This window comes from Tauraco erythrolophus, chromosome 9, assembly GCF_009769465.1.
Source record: "Tauraco erythrolophus isolate bTauEry1 chromosome 9, bTauEry1.pri, whole genome shotgun sequence".
NCBI lineage: Eukaryota > Metazoa > Chordata > Aves > Musophagiformes > Musophagidae > Tauraco > Tauraco erythrolophus.
In genome coordinates, this window is record NC_141473.1 from 1,207,254 (window position 1) to 1,228,892 (window position 21,639).

The 21,639-nt window shown below is 50.0% G+C and overlaps 1 protein-coding gene across 1 annotated transcript in view; it reads left to right on the forward strand.

Moving 5' to 3' along the window:
* Positions 1-21,639, forward strand: part of TCERG1L (transcription elongation regulator 1 like) — an 88,537-nt gene that overhangs the window by 42,404 nt on the left and 24,494 nt on the right. Inside the window, exons 5-7 of the mRNA XM_086616749.1 lie at positions 9,856-9,981; positions 19,248-19,342; positions 21,113-21,201. Of these exons, the coding sequence (XP_086472875.1) occupies positions 9,856-9,981; positions 19,248-19,342; positions 21,113-21,201 (310 nt within the window). The remainder of the gene's footprint in view (positions 1-9,855; positions 9,982-19,247; positions 19,343-21,112; positions 21,202-21,639) is intronic.

The following is a 21,639-nucleotide window of genomic DNA, read 5'->3' on the forward strand; positions in this document are numbered from 1 at the left end:
ACACTAGAGAGACAACAGAAATGAGTTAAATGTGAAATGTGGTGGATGATTTTTATAAGGAAGCTGCGGTTTCCCTGCAGCATCGCGTGTCGCGTTTTCATTCCCAGTAGGTACCTCCAAACTACGGAGCTACGGGTGGTGGCAACTGGATATGACACGTGGTTCTCAGATCCTGTGGGAACTGTGTAGTGCCCAGCTGTGCCCAGCTGTGTAGTGCCCAGCACCAAACCCTCCCAGACCCGGTGCCTCGGACAGCGCGCAGTGTTTCGTGACACGGGTCAGCCATCATCGCCAGAAGGTGACACAGATGCTGCGTGGGCGCAGGCCCCTTTCCCTCTTCCCTGTCTCCATGTCCGTGTTGTGATGGCTGTGTCCATATGGGAAGGGCAGTGTTTTCCAGGCCGGGGATGGGGCTGGCACGTGCCCGCCTTGCCGTGTCGATGTGCTCGTTAGCTGCTGCTGAGGGATTGATCAGTGCATGGCTTCACTCCTCTGCTCTTCCGTCTTCTGTTCCTTCCAGCAGTTTCCAGGAATTCGGTGGAGATTCCTTCACAGTTCAGTGCTTTTCTTTAAACCAGTTCTTTAATTTGGAAGTGTTAAACTAGCTTGATTATATTTGAATGCGGCAGATCCATACGTACAGGTATATATGGCTAAATACAGGTCTTGGTGCCCGTTTGTTGATGGCCCTTCTGCTGTGTGATCTTCAAGGCAACGCCAGAAGAACAGATGACCAACCTTATGCCCTTCAGCTGGAACAGGGATGAAGGGCAGGGTGGGAGAGGACATGGGAGAGGGCTGTACGATCATGAGAGATGTGGGGAGTGTAAATGAGTGGTTTGCTATCTCCGTGCTTTTTCCTTACACCTTTTCCCTGTCTATGACTCCATCCTTGCTCCATTCCTACGCTCTTCCCGCAGCATTTGCCATTAGCTGTGGCTGGGAGCTGGGCGGGAAGGATCTTTGCTCTGATGCAGCGTGTCCATCCTACACTTGATGTTCTTATCAACAAACTTCTTTACCTCAAACTTAATTTTTTTCACGTGTGTGCATTAAGAGCACCTCTCAAACCAGGGCTCTCCGTGCCACCAGTGGGAGCTGCCCGTTCGTGGCACACCCACTGCGCCTGGGGCTCTTTGCCAGGTGTGTGCAAGGGTTCTTCCTTTGGTTCGTTATGTTTTCTCTTCATTTGATCTTGTAGCCCTTCAAATTATTATTAGCAGCTCCATAGATTTGCTGTGTATAGATTTTAGTCTGAAAAAAACCCCAGAACCCAGGAAAATTGTAAGTAAAATTCTTGGAGAAGGGAGGTTTAGATGTGCTCAGGGCCAGAATTACTCCTTGTGCTTGGATTTTGCAGCGCTGGGTTCATCCACTCCACGAATTTGTACCCATTCAGGATTACTCTCAGTAAGAAATAGGGAATTGATGGCAAGTTTGGGAGTAGTGTGCTCCCAAAACCGCTGCTTTCTGTGGATACCCACCTCAAAAGGAAACAGCAGCTAAATCTGCTGCTGGGAGGAAGGCTCTTCTGAGTGTTTAAATTCAATATTAGTGTTTTCTTTCATATTTAGAGGTTGTCTCCTGCTTTAGGCTTTCTGGTGTTGGGTAGTTGGGCTTTGTTTGATTATTTTATTATTTTTTTTTTTTATTCCATGCAGAAGTGAAATTCCTCTAAATGACATCAGAAGGGCTGAGCCCGAAGCCTGCCTGGCATCAGCCATGCTCCGTGTGTCCCTCTGGAAGCACTAGGGGTAAAGCCTTTCCCGAACAGAGCCAGATCACTGAATATTTAATGCTCTTTGTTAAGACATTCTCATTACATTTCAATTTGGATGTAAAGAAGAGTCGTTGCGGCTCACATCTGACTTAGAAATAGGGATATGGGGAAGTACCTGCTGGGCTGCTTGTTGGGTGTGGGATTTTCAGTGTTGCATCAGCCACTTGGAAGTCAACAAAATTACGGTGTTAATAGGTTTCCTGCTCTTTGGTCGTGGGCAAACTTTTGAAAATTACAGTCTTGGGCTTTATAGCACTGAGAATTGTTGCTGTCTTTAGAAACCAAAGGCGATGCTGTTTGTGCACGGCAGAGTGTGATGGGTGTGTGTGCAAACAAGCAAAAATAAAACTTCTGACAAAGCAGGGGAGTGAAACCATTTGTTCCAGGAACGGAACAAAGTGCTAGAATAAATGAAAATATTATAGGAAAGGAAGCAGATTTCCCCTCCTCCCACACCTGAGCCCAGCTGCACTGGTAGGAGATGGCCATCACTGTGGAAGCTGGTGCTGGTAGGGGCTTCAGCCCCGCCGGTGGCCTGGCAGCGCCACATTTTGGGCAGTTGAGCCACGTCATCTCCCGGGCCTTCGCCTCGGTCCAGAGATTAAGCTGGGGAACAACGGGAGCAGGGAGCCCAGAGTTTTGATGGGAGAGGGGAAACACTGACCGCCCCAGCCCTGCAGACTCAACGGGATGACCCGTTAGTTACTAGTTAGTTTAGTTACTAAGACTAAAGTGTATTTTCCATTTGTTGTCTTGTTTCTGAGCTATTTAAGGTGGGAAGAAGCATCGAATATTTCTGTCCTCCTTCCGAGGCTCTCGGTGTCATTCCGTTGGCGCCAGTGGGCTCTGCTGAGAGCTTTTTAGTAACAGTAACCCCTCCGTGCCATCTCCATCTCTTAGCAGCAGAAGCACAGCGGTTTTTCTTGTTCCAGCAGGTGGGGGGGGAGCCCCGCAGCCCCGGTGCTGCTTTGCTGCGGCCACAGAGCTTCCACGTAGGCGAGGGCAGGAGTCACCATCTATGGTGCATGGCATGGCAGCTGGCACAGCTCAGGCCATAAAGCCCAGCATCGGGACAACTGGTCATTTCGGGAGCAGCCGGAGCCCTTAGCGAGCATCCCAGCACCCGGAGAGTGGCACCAGGTGGGCAGTGCCGCCCCGCAGCGCCTGGCCCCCGGCGTGGGGGGGACCCTCCGTCCCTCCACCCTATCTCTGCAGGGAACACAATTTCCTATTTCACTGTGGGTTTCTCACCAAGCAAGTGTTTTGATCATATAGTTGAATTTTAGGACTTCTTATCGGTCTTCTCCGTTGGCTCTGCGTGCCACGTGCCCAGTGCCGCTGCCGTCTCCTGGGCACGTTGGGCTCTTGACGGCGGATGCCGTTCCCGAGGCAGTCTTATAAAGCCATTAATAAAAACAAGGACTGAGATATATTTAGTGAAAATAAATATGAATGACAAACTGTGCTGTTCAATAATGCATTAAGAGCTTTTGTCCCATGGTGTAAAGAGGCAAATGTGTTGCAGGAAGAAAAGCTTTGGTTTCGGGAGCGTGATTCAGTGCCCATAAAGCTCAACAGAGAGGCTTGTGCTGACTCCACTGGAATTAGGTCCCGTGCTACGGATATTTTCAATATCAGTATGTTAAAATAAATTATGTAGCCCCTGGTCTTTTGGGTGCAGTGCTGTCAAAGGGACTCCTTGAATCACACCGAGGAAAATTAGGCTTAAACCCTTGCCAAACTGTGAACCCAGCTCTGTGATGACGTTGGAAGTGCCATGGTTGAATTGGAAAAAGTAAGAATTAAAGCTTAACAGCAGGAGTAGGAAACCTCCACTGTCGTAGCCAGCTGTGGTGCAGTCCAGGACCGACGTCACGTTGTTTTCCCGTGGGCAACATGATTCCCGTTAATGCGGGTCGTTAACATCCACGTGCTGTGTAATGGAATGGTGAGAGCTGACAGGTCTGCTGAGGCACAGAGTAAACATTTGTAAAGAACAGTTTTGCCCTGAAAATCCGTCCTATCCCTTTCAAGCGGGTCACGAGCGTCAGTAAGGTGTCTGCTCCCTCTCCCGGGGTCTGTTTTGGCCACAAGCAAGTAGGGGAGGGAGGCAGCAACAGAGATCCATCTGCATGGCATGGGGTGAAAGAGAAATAGCCTTTAAATACTGTCTGCTAGAAATAACAAAGGTGGAAGAATCCACTATATCTGATTTAATCTGACTGCTGGTGCATGCCTGGGGATGGTGGCTTCTGCAGTCAGTCAGTTGTGTGGTGAGGAGTTTCCCATTCTCTTCTTCAAGTGCTTAAGCAGCAGCATAAAAATGCCAATTCCGACGTGCTGGGTGACAAGGTTGTCACTTATAACCATTCCCAGGTCAGCCAGTGCGGCTGTGACCATTCCCAGTTTGGCCAGAAGGTCCATGGGACTCGGTCTCCAGGGATGGAGGATGGAGAACACGCTCCGGGGGCTGAAGCCGATGTGGCCCCAGAGCTGTGTTGGGCAGGGGCTGGGTGCTGCGCATCACTGGCAAGAGAATCTCCAGGCTTTGTCCTCCTCTGTCCTTGTAATGTCCTCGTGGAAAATTTGGGACATCCAAAAAAATAACGTCCTCGTCGCTTAATTTGGGACGTAGGTTGTGCATGTTCCGTCTGCACTGGAGTAATCTTAAAGACAGACAGATGTTCTCAAAACGCACGAGTTGCCAGTCAGGGCTCCTTGGCTCCAGCAATAACCTGAGACTTCATGGAAAAGATCACTGTTATCCTCCCCCTCTTCGCTATTGTTTTAGAGTAAAATTTGCCTAGACTGAATCACAAAACACACAGGGTGGGTGAGTGGGTGCTGGGTTCTTTACGGTTCATGTTGAGGTGTTGTTCCAGCCCAGGTTCCGTTCAGTTCCTACCAAAAGCTTCTATTGAGTTATGACATTAAACTCGATTCTCAGAGTTTATTTGTATTCCAAATCCATCTCTCGCAAAGGCTGCTTTTTGTGAGCGTGAAGAACTAGAAAGCATAAATATTTATTCCTTAAAGGTTATGATTGCTTTAAATTGTTCACGCTTATTTGGTGAGCATCAGATATAATTAAAGTAAGCAGTTGAACTCGGTCTGCATGTATGAAATAATGTGTGTATGTATTTGTCTATGCTTGACTCCAGTATGGGTGGAAGCTGTGAGATAATTGCTTCCATCGCATCAGAAGATGCACTGATAACTTCATTGTTCCTGGATGCGATGATAAATCAACGTAAAGAAGCAGCTGAAATTATATAATGGCAGGTCCCGTTTCAGCGTGCGCTGCGGTCGCAAAATGAGCAGAGCTCGAGTGGTGTGTGTGAACTATAGGGGGGTCATTAAGCACGTTAACGAAAATTATTCCAGTTTTGGGTGTGGAGAATGGCTCGTGTGCTGAAATTCACACCCGTACCTTCGTGTTGGCATACGTAGAATCCTAGAATGGTTTGGGTTGGAAGGGACCTCAGAGATCATCCAGTTCCAACCCCCCTGCCATGGGCAGGGACACCCTCCACTACACCAGGTTGCCCAAAGCCCCATCCAAGCTGGCCTTGAACACTTCCAGGGATGGGGCAGCCCCAGCTTCTCTGGGCAGCCTAGTCCAGTGTTTCACCACTATTTTAATCTGTCTCTGATGACTCTGGAAGCGATAGGATGAAAGTGTCCTTTATGTTGTCATTAAAATTAATTTGAAAAGATAAAGAAAGCCGAGCAGCTCTTGTTCTATAAAAAATTATTAATGGAATTTATTGTGTAGTAATGTGCATCTAAGCTAGAGATGGAAATCCTGGCATAAGAAACGGTCTCCTAGGGTATGGAAACCAGGATTTCAGTCCGTTGATGTGTGTCCTGTTGGGCCTCTCCATAAAACTGGAGGGGCTGTTGTGACTCTGCCATTGCATGGATTGCTCCGTATAACTGAAGGCACCTTAGACTGCAGCGTTGGAATGGATGGCTCCTCTGCGTTCCTTTAGATCCAGGGAGCTCATCAAAGTTAATAGTTTTGCCAAGGGCTTGGACAGAAGCAGAAAAAAGAAACTGTCATTGCCTGAGGTCTGAACATCTTCTTGAGCTGGAAAATGGTTCACTGTCTTGTTAGAGATGGCCAAGTGCCTCCAGTGGCGTTATTGTGCTGTGGGGAGCACAGCAAACGTGGCGCTGACCTGCTCCTCTTCTGTGATGCTTTATTTATCGTTCTTTCTTCAAAGCAAACGTGGATGAAATCTATCACAGTACCTTGCAGGGTAATTTCTTTATCATGCTACGGATCGTGTCTTGCAGGAATCTCTCTTACGCTGTCTTAATGGCAAAAAAAAAAAAAAGTGATATAATAAAAAGTTTCTTTTTCTGGTGTTTTTCCTGCAGATGCTTCCAATTCCTGTTGCCCACGCCCCAGGCAGCCCGTGCTGCTGTCCCAGGGAGGAGAGCACCAGGAGAGCAGCATGGGGCTGCTTTGTGGGGACGGTTTGTGGGTCACAGAGGTCTTGTTACTGCCTCCCCTCTCCCCCCACTCCATTGATGATGATGATGTTGATGATCTTGGAGTGTCTCTTGGTACCCGTTTTGCTTAGTTCTAGACCACGGCAGGTCTGTGGAGGGCTCTCACTCACCAGGTCAGATGGGGCCTCATACCTGGGTGTAAATATGCACATTATGGCTTAAAAAAGTTCGTTGTCTATATATTTTTGCCTGTGCCTTGAGACATGTGGTCTTCTCCATCATCTGTCCTGTACGAACCTCTGCTGAGCCTGGGATGTTCTTCCACGAGCTGGGCTGGCATCTGGCTCGTTGATCCCTGCCCTTGGAGGGCTGTGCTCAGGTACAGGTAAAGACTGAAGGTTGGGAGGAAGCCCATAAAAATACAAAATGTGCTTCTTGTGATTCCCGTGAAATAGGACCGCAGGGATGCGACGCGCTGTTGTGCGGTAGCTGCGGGGCCGTGGTTCTCGCTGTGCACACGTGTATGTGCACATGGAGACGTTCCTGGTGTGTGGTGCAAGTGGTGTTTGTTTGCAAAGTACGCATCTAAGGTGACTTTTCGGTTGTCCCAAGGCCTGATCCTGCCTCCGCGAATCCCAGAGTTCAGGCGTCGCTCTGCACAACGCTGCCAGCTCCCGCGAGAGGTGATGGGTTATGATGGGATGTTCATATGCTGCTGTGAGTCCTGAGGGTCTGGAGGTCCCCAAGGGGAGGAGGTGAAGGGGACATTAATGGGGGATCCCCCCCCGGTGAGTTGGGACCGATCATCTTTTTCCACTTGTTCATATGGAAAACTCACAGTTGTCCTCCCAGTTGTTCCACTCGGCACATTTGGGAACTCGTTTCTTTTTTCCTTGCTGGAGGGGGATCATGGTTTTCTGAGGTGCTTCATTTGCATTGAAAATAAATAAATCATCCTTTACCAGGTGACGTCTGTACAATACCCTGGCTAATGGCAAGTTGGGATTAGGCTAATGCATTATTGAACATTCAAGGAACTTTGTGTTCTGGCCCCAACTCCTAAAGCTTTATAAACCTCCTACTTTTTCCTAAGATTTTTTTTTTGGCAAAGCTCTACTTTTGCGTCGGTGGTTCTTTAGCCATTCTAACCCTTTATAGGACTATGACTGTCTAATCTTAGAAAATGTTATTTCTTTCAGAAGATTTGTTATTTTATATCTACTTCTGCTGTTGTAAAATATTATTAAAAAGTTGGAATTTGATAAAAATGATGTACTATGTTTTAAATTCTCCTTCACTTGTTATGGGGGTGAATCCCACAAAGTCTGGTGATAGCCTGAATTCCAGTCTGCTTAGGAACATATAACTGCTGATATGAGAAAGTGCATTAAAATGACAGCTTTGAAAACATGCTGGCTAGGAAGAAAATAGCAGTTGTTGGAATTGTGTTTCTGTAGAGAATGTCACCACGTCTGGGTAGAAGACATGGGCTTTCCCTGTTTCAGTAGCAGTTGTGGGCTTCTTGCATCCTGTTGGGCAGAAGATGATGTTTAACGTTTTTTTGGACCACCAGGAAAGCCCTTCTCCAGTTTTCCCGAGAGACCTTTGTGCATTGCAGGACCCTTTGGGTTTGGGACTCAGGGTGAGGTCAGGAACAGTGGACGTGTCCATGGACATGCTGCCAGGCAGCCTCTGAATGCTGCAAACTGGGTTTTCTTTAGGCTTTCTATAGTCCCAATTTCTACTTTCTTCTTCATTTGAACAATCTACTACAAAGTAGTAAGATTTATATTTTCTTGCAGAAATTTCTGGCTTCCAACTGCTGTTGCCTGGTCATTGGGGTGGGAGACAAGGGGGGTGGGGGAGAGAAGCGGAAAAAAACACCGTGAATTTCATGATGCATGTTCTATTTTACTTATACAGGTAATTCAGATTATATTCAATAGGATATATGTCTGCCTAACAGCAAAATACATGCTTTGTTACCATAATTAGCATCATCATCATTATTGTTGCTAAAATACCCGCCTTTGGAACGCGTCATGCCTGTTCAGGTGCCTGTAGGTGGGATGTGTCGTACAGCCGTGGCTGCAGGAGGGGAAGGTCCCTCTGCCTGGCTGGGCCAGCTGCTGGTCCACGGCTCAGAGCGATGGAGAGATGCCTCCTGTGTTACCACCAGCCCAGATGGTAGCCAAGACTCTAGTTTTGAGGAAGAAAAAGTGACCTTTTTAATGATAGGATGTCATTATAGGACAAGGGGCAATGGATTTGAACTGAAAGAGAGGAGATTTAGATTAGACATAAGGAAGAAATTCTTCCCTCTTAGGATGCTGAGGCACTGGATCAGGTTGCCCAGAGAAGCTGTGGCTGCCCCATCCCTGGCAGTGTTCAAGGCCAGGCTGGATGAGTCTTTGGGCAACCTGGTGTAGTGGAGGGTGTCCCTGCCCATGGCAGGGGGGCTGGAACTGGATGATCTTTGAGGTCCCTTCCAACCCAAACCGTTCTCTGATTCCATATTCTAGTTGCATTCAAAAAAAATGACCAGTGTCCCTATGTTGGTGAGAGTTACGTTTAATAATCTGCTTTGGCACTCGGAGTCAGTGAAACAAAAATCAGCGGAGAGGTTTGTAGCGTGCGAGTGAGGTTTTGTAACAGAGTGACGGTTTCGGAAATGATCCACACTGCTGCAAAATGCAGAGAAGTTGGGACGAGAAGTGCTGGACACCACAAGAATAGTAGAACAAAAGGGCAGTAAATTCTGCAGCTTGGGTCATGCTTGGGAAATAAGATGTTATTCCCAGAGCCTGCCCTAAACTTGGGATATGTCCCTGTGCCGGTTCAGTTTTGAAATGGTGGCTTCCCAACAGGATATGGAGACTGCTGGTGGGACACCTGAGTCTGCAGTTGAGATGAGGTGATGTCGTAGGGGTCTGTTGGGTTCTGGAAAAAGATTTTATGTCTAAATGTACAGTTATTGGGAAAACAATGCTCAAGATTTGACCTCAAATTCGGCAATAGCCACGGATTCTCAAGGATTAAGTAGCCTGGTTTAATTAGCGTAGTTTTGGCAGCAGACCTGGATTACGACTTCATCACGAATAACGTATATGAGCAATTTAATGATTTTCTGTTTTGTGAATTATCTGAGCAGACTGTGATTCCCTTGGATAAAGCTGCTGGTTTAAATTATCGGCAGAATAATTTCGCATGGATGGAGTGGGACACACAGAGTTTGTGATGAGTAACAGTGGCAACTGGAGGTGTGTTATTTAAATAAGAAAACTGATCGTGCTGTGATCATTTCTGAAGGCATTAATATATCCTTGCAAATTCTGATTTCGAAGGCCGTGTTTTTATTAATTTAAAATTCCCACCAATGCTTATTTACTGAGACTCAATGGACATCATGGCCAGACTAGACCAGTAATTCAACTAAACACAAAACCTATTGTTTTACCATGATAATGGGTTATAGGGAGAAACGTTCAGCAGGAGGTCGAAAGAGCATTCTGTGAAACATTTCCCAGCATTCCATGGCTGGGAAAAAAGTGAGTTTTTTAAAGGCATTTTTGTTTACTGGAAAAAACCCAAATGGTTTCCTTATGGTTTGAATGCAGGTTCTGCCTCCAGAATGGACGCTCATGTGGGTCCGTTGATGCCGACACAAGTCACCCGGGTCACCGCTGTGTCTGCACCGGCCGTGACTTTCATGGCAACCAACCTGATGGATCAGGCACTAACAGGTGTGTTTATGTTTCTATGTACTGATCATGTTACTGAAGCAGATGTTGTATATTCGCGTCCTTCCAACCAAACCGTGCTTTCTGTACTGCGTAGAGATGGGGGACCCTTAAAACACCCGCTCAAATTTTATGACGTTTGCTTTAGCTGGTTACAAGTGTATTCAGAGCGTTTCGGATCCTGTTTACTCGGTCTGGCCATTGACAGTAGCTTCACATTTCATGATACAAAAGACAAGTTTCTGAAACATCCTTGTGCTTTTGATTTCCCCTGTCAGTGATGTTCCCCAGCCTTACAGTGAGAACGAGGTTCTCTTTTGGATAGTTGCTCCATGAAGCCTTGTTGGCCGAAGCCTCCGAGGATGCTTTGTGCTGCGCTGTGTGATAAAACTGGTTTATTCACCGCCGTGTAAAGGTGTGTGTGTTGCCGTGAGAGGAGGGGCAGTGCTGCTCCCGAAGGCTGGAGGAGGTCTCGTGGCTTTATTTAGCATCGCACATCACGATGGAAAAGCGATCAGGTTTTGCTAGGATATTGGGATCATCTTTCCTAATAACGTGAAATGCCTCTCGTCATGAAGTCAGGAGCTCCGGTGCTGGAGGTGAGAGGCTGTGATATGGGGCTGGACAGGTTGTTCCTCTGCCAGACCTGGGTGCACGCAGCCATGGGGGGGTGCCAGCCCTCCTCCCGAGCGTGCCTTCCAGCCGTGGTTCGTGGCAAAACCTGGGGTTCATCAGGAATGACTAGGTATCAGTTCCGGCGTGCTATATCTGGTCCTTCACTCCTAGGGATGAGCACGGTTGTGGAGGTGTTGGAGAGTTGGGAGTAAATGTATCTGTACTGTGTTTGTTCATGCATGGGTGTTTGGTATAAAAGCTCTCAGTTGTCCAACAAAGCCGTTTCCTTCATGGGTACCTCAGGCTCACAGCTCTACCCGTGGCCCAGATAAAAGTTTCATAACACACTTTGTGGCCAGCTGTGCCAGGCCAGTCCGTTAAGTGGAGCTGGAGGTTCCCTTGGAAGCAGGTCTGCCTGCTGCTGAGCCTGTGTGGAATAATTCTGGTTGAATTTATGTCGCTGAGTATTCCAGTTCCGTCTGGAAATTGCTGAAAATGTTATGACACAGACACCTTAAAACTGGAGGAAACTTCATACGTGTCTCTTTGAACATGCTTCAGTTTAAAGTTTCTTGTCTGGTTTGGTTTGCTTTTGGTAAGCACCTACTTGTTTTAGCATCTGTTCTGTTCTTGTGCTTGAAGACCTGCATGCTCCTCCTTCAAGTCCCCAAGAATTGTGTTGACATGCTTTCTTGTCAGAAGCAGGTGAGATGGGGGAAATATTAGAACTGTTCAAAGAATGCAGGGACAGAAAGAGGAAGATTCGTCCAAGGGTCGCGCTGATCTGCGGTGTGTTGAAAACTGAAGTCGTGGTTTCTAATCTCTTTCATATCAAATATATTTCATAATCTTCTTCTTGGCAGACTTGAAAGCGCAAACACTCCTGATTTTATCCCTCATGCTGAATAAGGATTTAACCATATAAAGGCTTTTTACGACTAGATGACTTCTGATGCTGAGGCCAGCATGACATTTGGTCAATAGCTTGCGTGAATCAAGTGGCTAGACTGTTGGGAGGCCATCGTTTTGGAAGAGCGATCGTTACATTTTTATATGCATACAAGTAATGTAAATAACATGAACATTATATTTTTGTTTCCAACTTTGTCTTGAAAATACAAAATACCATTTTCTTCCTCCTTTTGTCATCTTTGATTTGCTGCCAACTACCTTTAAGAGAAAAGTGGTCATTGCACTCAAGTATGGTATGGATTTTTCTTCAATGTTTTTGAGGAGATCACACTCTTTTTCTATAGGTTGCTACAAACTGTCATCTCCAGTGGAAAAACAATCAAAGTAGGAATCATAATTAAGTGCCAATGACAGTAATAAAAGTGTTTTCATGCATCAGCCTCGAAGTGCTGCAGAAAAGCAGATGTGCTCTTTAGGAGGCTGTTGGAAACGCTGGGAACGTGATGCAGTCCCGTGGGTGACCGTGTCCCCGGCTCAGCAGGCGGTGGCGGGCCGGGACGGAGCCGTCTCCTGGCCGCGTCCGAGCATCACCTGGTGCTGAGACCTTCTGGTGCCTGGGGGGCAAATTCAAGTGCTTCAGCCTGCTCTGAACCACCGGCGTTGGCCAGGTGGACACTTATGGTGGGAAGATGGTATGAGAAGATACCATCCTCCAAGATTTGTGGGTAGTTTTGTTTTAACTTAAAAGCTCTGGACCTTGAAAAATATATTCATTGAGTGTCTCCAGCCCAGGAGCACTGAGGTAATTGTTTGTGAGAGGACTTGGACAGACAATGGAACACCAGCCCGTTAAGCCATGAGTCTTACATCTGTGTACAGGCGTGTGCCACCGTGTTTGGCTGCTGGTACATACCGTGGCAGCACTAAGCTGATGTACAGACTTCACATGGCATCACAGGCATGCTTCCGTTTTGCCATGCAGATAAGCCTTTCTTTGACTTTGTTCCTAAAGAGAAAGTTGGGTGCTCAGCCAGGCTTGGCACATAACAACACAAAATCCATCTTTCTCCGAAGACAAAATTAATAAAGTTTCTGTATTTCTGGAGCAGAAGGAGTAAATTTTGCTATGATCCTGGCTTCTAGTAAGTGTTCATTTTTGTACTGGAAGCTGGAAAAGTCGAGCCTCAGCTACAAATCCGACTTTTTGGCGTCCCAGTAGGTACAGGAGAGGTGGAGTGGTAACTGCCACCCTCGTGTTGCTCTGCATCGTTCCGTGAGTTATGCAGAGCTCAGACCGTTGAGTGCCTTCCAGATCCGGGCTGAGATCTTCAACTTGATATTTGAAAAGAATCACACGTAAAGAGCAGAGGAAGGAAGGTCGGCAGGGATCGGCGAAGGTCTTTGACGCAGAGCCCGGCTTAGCCCGGGCCAGCCTCGCAGGGATGCAGAAAGGGCTGGAGAAATGGTACAGAGACTTCAATGAGGGGGAAATGCAAAACCAGACAGAAATATCCTGCTGAGGAGCAGGCAGCAGCAGCTGCCCACCCTGCGTGGTGTCCAAGGGAACATGCCCGTAGGGGTTTTCCACCTTTTCCCTCTTTAACAAAGAAACTATTTTCGGAGTGTGGCAAATAGCATCTATTGGGCAGTGCTGGCTGTGTGCCGGAGAAGTCCAACAACAAAACGAGTTTGACCTTGTGATAGTTTGATGTGTGGGGGGGTGTTCTGGTGGCAGGGGAGGGGATTTGCTCCCTGTGCCACCAGATCTGAGTCCCATCCCCCCCGGGGGAGGTTGAGCCAAGGCGGCGCCTCTGCGAATTGCCCTATTTAAGTTGGGACAAAGGGGCGGGAAAGGGGCTTTTTGCTCAGGAGCGAGGAGAGAGCAGGAGGGCGCTGCCCTCGCTCCCGGCTCCCGGCCGAGCGGCCGCTCGGGCCCGGGCCGGCGCCATGTGCTCAAGATGGCGCCGGGGGAGCCGCATGGGGGACTCGGTAAGCGGCCCCACTCCCGGGGTGCCCGCCGGGCCGAGCTCCTCCAGAGAGGATTAATATCTAAGAGAAAACAACCACAACGACCGGGTCAGCCAAGATGGAGCAGGAGGAGGTGTACTGGAGCTGAGGCTTCCCTTGCAATCGGTGTGGAGATGGCAGGCGGCCCCCCTGCAGCCAGGGTGTACTCGGCGGAGCAGCGGCCCACTCGTGGCCTGTGGAGAAACCCACGTCGGGAAGGAGATGCCTGAGCCCAGGAGAGGTCGTGGAGCAGGGGATGCGCGACCAGGTACTGTTGATAATGGGGCATGGAATGCACGACGAGGTCGTGGAGGCATCTGGAGACCGTGGGACGACCCACGCCGACGCGAGTGGCAGCAGCTCCCTAAGAGGCCGAGACTGGTAAAGCCCGAACTGGTGCGATCCATGGGGAGGATTGCAATCCTGCGGGCAGGACTTACTTTGGAAAAGTTTGGGGACTTTTTCTTTGTGAGTAGGGGATCCACCGAAGCAAGGGAAAAATGGTGTAAAGACTCCTCCTCCTTTAAGAAAGAGGCGGCAGTGAACAACATGGACGGACTGACCTGCACTCCCCATTCCCTGTCTCCCTGCGCCGCTGGGGGGAAGGCAGAGCCAGGAACGAAAGGAAAAATAGGGGGTGGGGAGGTGTTGTTTTAAGATCGGGCCTTGTTTTCTCTTTCTCCTCTCAAGTAACCGATTTCGTTCCCTTTTGTCTTTTGTTAAGTAACTGTTAATAAATTGTTTTGTTTTATTAAGAAAGCCTGAGTCATGTTTTGCCCGAGACCATGGTTGGTGGGTGCTCCCTTTCGGTTCTTGTCTCGACCCTCAGTCCAAAAACCACGACAGACCTTGAACTCTGCACCAGGCGTACAGCCAACAAAGGATTTCTCCTTGTTATTCTACTGTTCCTGTTACAAATCTGCAGAATAATAAAGGGGTGAGTGGGAAAAGATTGCTGCAGAAGGCAAAAAAGCTACTGCTCCAGGAGCTGTGTTCCCAAGGAGGGAGGACACGGCATTTGGTGGGGCACGGAGAAACCGGTCACGGCAGAGAATAGGCACAAACCAAATGGTGAAATACAGCGTAGGGGCAGGAGCAGGAGCAGGAGCAGACTTTGCCAGGAGAAGATCCATTTCCCTGCTGCAGTGATGATGGGCTGGAGGTGGGATCCCCTGTGGGAGCGGGGAGCGGAGCCGGCTGACGTCGCCAGTGCTGAATTCCCACGCTTGGCTTGAGCCAGAAGCCACGGAGGAGGCAATGCGAATGTGTCAGATATGATTTTTAGGCTGATCTCGACAAACAAAAGCAATAAGGTTGTGAGGAGAGACAGAACTGATCCACAGAGGTACTGGTGGGATAATGGAAGCTGAGTGTTTAGATGGGTGCGCTTGAAGTAAATCCAATTCTCTGAAACACTCAGAGTCAAAATTTTAGACTTTCTTTGAGATTAATGGAGATTTGGCGTCTCAATACCTTTGCAAAATAAATTTTTAGCCGCTTCTGGAGTGAATCAGTCTTGCCTTTTGCCTCGTCCCTCTTGCCTCGTCCCTCTTCCCTTCCTCTCTAATTCTGCTTTTAATGAGATGTTTATGATCATACACCTACATCATCCTCTGTGATATACCCAAGATAGTTTTGCTACTTCACCTTTACTTTTCCTCCTGTGAATTATTCATGGCTCTCTGCTTGCCGTGGCGCCTCAGAGAGGTCTCTCTAATCAGATGTCTTTATCCTCCCGTCTCCAGCGCATCCTCCGGCAGCGTTACAGCAAGTGCGGGAACGCATCGTTAGTAATTACGCTGCTAAGTTTAGGGGCGAGAAGAGGTGCATGATTATGTTGGAAATACATCATGGTAGCTTAATTGTCATGCTGCAGTTTATTTTATGCACTTTAGTTGAAGGGGGGGGGGAAAAAATGGTTAATTAATGAGAAAAGAGTAAACCTGAGCAAAGACATGCATGAGTTGCTGAAGGAGGGTGGACACGCATCTCGCTGGCCGTCCTCCCCCAGCACGTGTGGAGAAGTCTGTGATGGTCTGGGAAGTCCTGACGGTGGTCTGCTTGGTGTCCCCTCGGAGCAGACGGGTCCACCACCGCGCTTTGTGGGAGCCGGGCATCCCTTCCCGGCACAGAGAGCCGAATCCGGGCTCTCCCTGCCCCGACGTCGGCTGGGGGCTCCTGCGCTCCGGGGGGACACGAGCATCAAGTATTTTCCTCTTGACATTATACTGCGGGAAAATGGTCATGATGTTCAGCTATAGCTATAAAAAGAAATGACTCCTGGTGTGCACGGTGACTTTCCGGACTTTTTTTTTGTTATTTTATTTTCGTTTTTTTTATTTCCATCTTCATTTATATGTACTGGCTGTCCAAAACTCCGTGGAAGCGTATTTCCCGTGTGAATGCCCAACGACCCGCGTGCTGCAGGAGTTCACCTGCGTGCGCTGTGCCGGTGATGCTGCGTCTTGAGCAAAAGCTGCAGCACCCGGGTCCCTCCCTGGGGCCTCAGCTTTGCCATTCAGATGCTGCCAGGGAGCTTTGCCAAGGAGGGAGAGCAGAGAGGCTGCCTCGGGCGCTCTGCGAGCGAGGTTTAGGTTCTCTCTCCTGTTTTCATTTCTTCAGCATCAGCTGTGGGAAACTCCTCTGCCGAATTGCACTTGTGCAACAGTTTGTTTGAATCTGCCAGTTGACGTTTATGTGTTTGTATTAATGCTCATAATGATGAACCAGAAGTTGACATCAGGTAGGTAAATGCGTGTTCTCGTTCCTCATGCTTGGGTTCATGCACATATGCATGAGTGAAAGATCTGGGCTGCTTCTTCAACCAACATGATAATGAAGACTAATAAGAATCGAAATTCTAATAATAATAAAAAGTTTTTTTCTAGGATTAGAGAAATAGTTAAAAAGCGGAAGAAGCAGAGCTGGAAGTAGGGTTGATGTCATTTCCCTATTAAAAGCAAAAAAAAAAAAATCCCGGGTCCATTAAGTGCCGTTTCCCAAGCGTGCTGCTCTGTGTTCACCTGCCCCGTGGTTGGGTGACAGAATCCCAACAGCAGTTTGTTTGTGGCTGTTCCGTCAGCAGCTAACAGGTCTTCCAGAGTTGTGGCTTCAGGGACTATTTCAAGGCAACAGCAGAAGAGTTAGAGCTGGAAATCACAGAATGGTTTGGGTTAGAAGGGACCTCAAAGATCATCCAGTTCCAACCCCCCTGCCATGGGCAGGGACACCCTCCACTACACCAGTTTGCTCAAAGCCCCATCCAACCTGGCCTTGAACACTGCCAGGGATGGGGCAGCCACAGCTTCTCTGGGCAACCTGTGCCAGTGCTTCACCACCCTCAGAGAGAAGAATTTCTTCCTTAGATCTAATCTAAATCTCCCCTCCTTCAGTTTAAAGCCATTGCCCCGTGTCCTGTCACTCCACTCCCTTGTCCAAAGCCCCTCTCCAGCTTTCCTGTAGCCCCTTTAGGCACTGGGAGGTGCTGGAAGGTCTCCCTGGAGCCTTCTCTTCTCCAGGCTGAACAGCCCCAACTCTCTCAGCCTGTCTCCATAGCAGAGGTGCTCCAGCCCTCGGATCATCTTCATGGCCTCCTCTGGACCTGCTCCAGCAGCTCCATGAGACGTGCTGTGCCGCTCAGCAGCATTGCCCTCAAAGGCTCCCGGCGCATGGTCGGGAGCCACTCCTTAACGTGGAAATTAATTCGTATGGTTTGTAAATCTTCCTTTTTCACTACCCATAAAAGTTGAGTAAGTCGTCTTCTGAAAAAAAATGACATATATTTGAATTCTTATTGTTGTGATACATTCCATGGTGAAGCAGAGTCAGATGGCTGACTCCAGCCTTCTCCCCAGTGTAGTACCGGTTACACATGTGCCTATTCTGTAGTCTGAGTAATTTTGAAATTAATTGAATGATGTTTTAACGTGTGAATCTGCAGAGCTGTGCGCGCAGGCATGCTGGGGGGGTGGGTCCCTGCGGCCCCCGTTTCTGTGTGGTTTGAGCCTCTTCTGGCGATTTAACTGCTGCGCTGCAGCTCTTCAGGCACAGGAATGCTCGGGTGTGATTATACATTGCTTGTGGGGTTTTTATTATAAATGAAGGTTTTTCATTAAAAATGAGTTGAAACATCATCATCATTTTGACAACGGTGTCCTGGGCTGCATCCAGAGCAGCGTGGGCAGCAGGGCGAGGGAGGGGATTCTGCCCCTCTGCTCTGCTCTCCTGAGACCCCCCTGCCGTGCTGCGTTCAGCTCTGGGGTCCCAACACAAGAAGGACATGGAGCTGCTGGAGCGGGTCCAGAGGAGGCCACGAAGATGATCCGAGGGCTGGAGCACCTCTGCTATGGAGACAGGCTGAGAGAGTTGGGGCTGTTCAGCCTGGAGAAGAGAAGGATCCAGGGAGACCTTCCAGCACCTTCCAGTACCTAAAGGGGCTACAGGAAAGCTGGAGAGGGGCTTTGGACAAGGGTGTGGAGTGACAGGACACGGGGCAATGGATTCAAACTGAACGAGGGGAGGTTTAGATCAGATAGAAGGAAGAAATTTTTCCCTCTGAGGGTGGTGAGGCACTGGCACAGGTTGCCCAGAGAAGCTGTGGCTGCCCCATCCCTGGCAGTGTTCAAGGCCAGGCTGGATGGGGCTTTGGGCAACCTGGTGTAGTGGAGGGTGTCCCTGCCCATGGCAGGGGGGTTGGAACTGGATGGTCTTTGAGGTCCCTTCCAACCCAAACCATTCTGTGATTCTATGATTTGTTTTTTAACTCTGCCTAAAATTTTGCAGGCTTTAAGGTAGCAACCCCAGTGCTGCGGCACGGGCGGTGATCAGGTTGTTGACTTTCATCCCAGGAGGAGCACACTGGGTCACGTCGCCTGGGTGGCTGCGTGTCACCAACCCTACGTTCCCCGTGCCGGAGCCATCGCTGTCACCGCTCGATTCCCCCTGAGCACCGGAGGTGGGAGGAGGAGCGGAGGGGCTGCGTGTGCTTTCCCGGGGACTGGTTGACTGACAAAGAACATAGACACCGTGTCCTCCCTGCCGCAGGCACGATGGGCTGGGTGATGGAGGGTACCTTTGCTCAATCCCCCAACTGCGTGTTTGGACAAGAGAGGACAAGACGACCAAAAAAAAAAAACCCACCACAAAAAAACCCAGTGTCTTTCTTAATGTTCCTTGCTGTGAACACTGCTGTTTTCTGGTTGTTGGGTCTGTCTCGTACCTGCTGCCTCTCCTCGCTGTCCCTGTGGCCTCGCTGGTACGGAGACACGTTTTGTAGCCAGCGGGAACGCTTTCTAGTGTTCGGCGTGTCAGGATGGAGATGGCTGTTTGTAAAGGAGCGGGATGTGCTGTACAGCTGCTTCCCGAGGGAAGGCAGTCCAGGGCTCGGCGGTGGCTCCTGCCGAGGTTAACCTCGAGCCCGGGAGATCTGGGGCTGGTGGGTGTGGGGGGTGGCCCATGGGGGGAGAGTTTGGGATTCAGGGAAAGCAGGGCAAACAGCTCAGTGCAGGAAAAGCCTCGCTCTGTATGAATATGTCCCGTGGAAATACAGGGCGGTGTTCTGAAAGGTGGTGTGTCCCTCGGCACACGTCCATGTGCAGGTGACGGATGGAGTGAGGAGGAGGAGGTTGAGGGAGGAGGGTCGGAGCCACAGGGAGTGGTTTGGTTTTTCTTCACTGGTTTTAGCTTGTTGGGGATGTATTTATTGAACGTTAAACAGAAATCCTTTCCCCTCCCAGGCAGCGGCAAAGAACCGAGCAGATCCTCCTGCCCACCAACCTTGATTTTGCACGCGGAGAGGAAGAGTGGCCCCGCGGAGAGCGACGGCGAGAAGGTCCGCAGCGGCGGTTCTGCTTTTATAAACCTTTTTAAACCATTGAGCTGCACGAGTCGGGGTGGGTGCGGGGGGCTGTCTCCCAGCCGGAGCTGTTTCTGGCAGTGGATTTTCCCGAGGCATCTGTTCCGTGTGTCGCGGTGCGTTACAGGGGCTGTCGCTGGAGGGGCAGAGTATCGGAGGAGGGATGCTCACGGTGGGGTTCCTCCCCGTGCTGGAGGAGAGGCGAGTCCGGGGGGGTTGTATGAGAGTGCAGACGTGGAGGTGTGACACAGCCCGCGACACAGTTTCCATATGGAGAAATTCAAGTGCAGAAATGAGGCTTTGAGCAACCTGGTGTAGTGGAGGGTGTCCCTGCCCATGGCAGGGGGGTTGGAACTAGATGATCTTTAAGGTCCCTTCCAACCCAAACCATTCTATGATTCTATGAGTATCTGTGATTTTGTCGGGCTCGCTGTGGTTGCAGGGACCTGCGGAGTGGGGCCAGCCGCTGCCCAGAGCAGGGTGGGCTCCCTACACCTCCTGCACTTACTGCAACATCAGCCCCAGGTGCAAGGCAGAATGTTTTCGTGGCCGTCACCTCTTTGGTGTTACCAGCTGAACTGTGCTGGGCACTTCTGTCGCCCTCCTTTGCCGAGAATTGCACGGTCCTTGAGTAGAACTGACAGATGAACGTAAACGGACAGCAAATAGTACGTGCAACTTGGTAATTCTATGGGTGTGCATCCTCATTAGCTTTCTATAAAAAAGCCTACTTTGTTGTATAAAGAAGGACCTAAATAGTGCCCCCACCTTCCATGAAATAAACGGAAGTATTTGCGTTCCGCACAGCTGATGCAGACCTCATGGAAGTGGCTAAAGCTAGAAGAGGAGAACCTTTATTTGGGCATGGGGCTGCGGAGGAGCGCAGTGCAGAAGGTGCTCAAAGCCACCCTGGAGCGGACACGCTCCGTCCGCCCGCAGTGCTGCTCCGTGCACACGCGCTCTGTGCACCTGGAGCTCCGCCGTGCAGGAGGAGGACCTGCAGCCCGAGCTGCCCTCCAGTCTGTTCTCGTTTGGCACGTTCCTGCCCCGCTGCCATCGTTGGGCTCTGTGCCAGTCAGACCCTCCCTGCCCGCCTGGCACGTTCCCCTCGGGCACGTTCCTTAGGGCTTGAAGTTATAAAATACTTTCAAGATGACCTCTGGATAGATGCCTTATTATTTTTTAATTAAGTACGTGCTTCTCATGTTTTGATACCGCGCTGAGCTCGATCACTGCCTCCTCCCACGCCTCCCCCTCGCAGTTGGTGTCCATAAGCTGTGGATATCCCGTACCCATCGGCGGTGCCGTACAGCCCTCCCGCGTCAGCTGCTGCTCCGTCCGTACGTGCAGCCTCCGCAGAGCCCGGCCCTGTCGCAGGGCGGTCGATGGGGACAGGAGTGCAGCGGGGTCCCCCTATCTCAGGGTGGTTCCTGCAGGCTAAAGCCAGTGACTGTCACTCCCGTTATTAAATCCTTCGTACATCCCAGAAAAACTGCTCGGAAGGGAGAAGCCGGGGATGGCAGCGAAGGTGCTGAGCTCTGCGGGGTGGTGTGTGCTCCCCGGGCTCGTTCCGCTGCTCCCGCTGTGCCCGTGCTCCCAGCTGTTCCCGTTGTGCCCTCACTGGAGCTGGTGTGGGATAACGGTGATGAGGGTAATCTGCTTCCCGTGGGATAGAGGGGTTTGTACAACAGTAACTGTCTTCTGCATCGGCTTCGTTTGTTGACTGATCTCCATTTCTCTTTCAAGGATCATTCTTTTAAACTAGTGAATGAGGATGACAGCACGTCGAATGGCAACAAGCCGGTGGCTTCCACTCCAGTGCCAGGATCGCCATGGTGAGCACATGTGGTCAGAGCTGCCAGGAGCCCTTTGCCGACACCAGCTCCCGCGCCAGGCGTGCCGCAGTGGTCGGCTGCGTGGGGGACGCCTTGCCCTGGGTGGCTGGTAGTGACACCGGGTTCCTGTTCCAGCTTCTGCGGGAGCTTTTCCTTGGTAATGGGATACCAAGGGAGAAGGCGGGCGGGAAGCTACGAGCCAGCGGTGAGCGGCTCCTGACGCACGCAGGGACCGGGCAGGGCTGGGCTGGCAGGAGGTGACCGGTGGTGCCTCCGCCTGGTTTTGGGGGGGTGCACGGCCACCATCCTCCCCGAGAGCAGAGCTGCGTCCAGCCATGCTCCTTGGGCTCTCCTCGCCACATCTCAGCTCAGATAGTGCTTGCATGGATCAGAGAGGGAATGCAACGTCTGTAAGAAATATCCGTGCTCTTTAGGGCC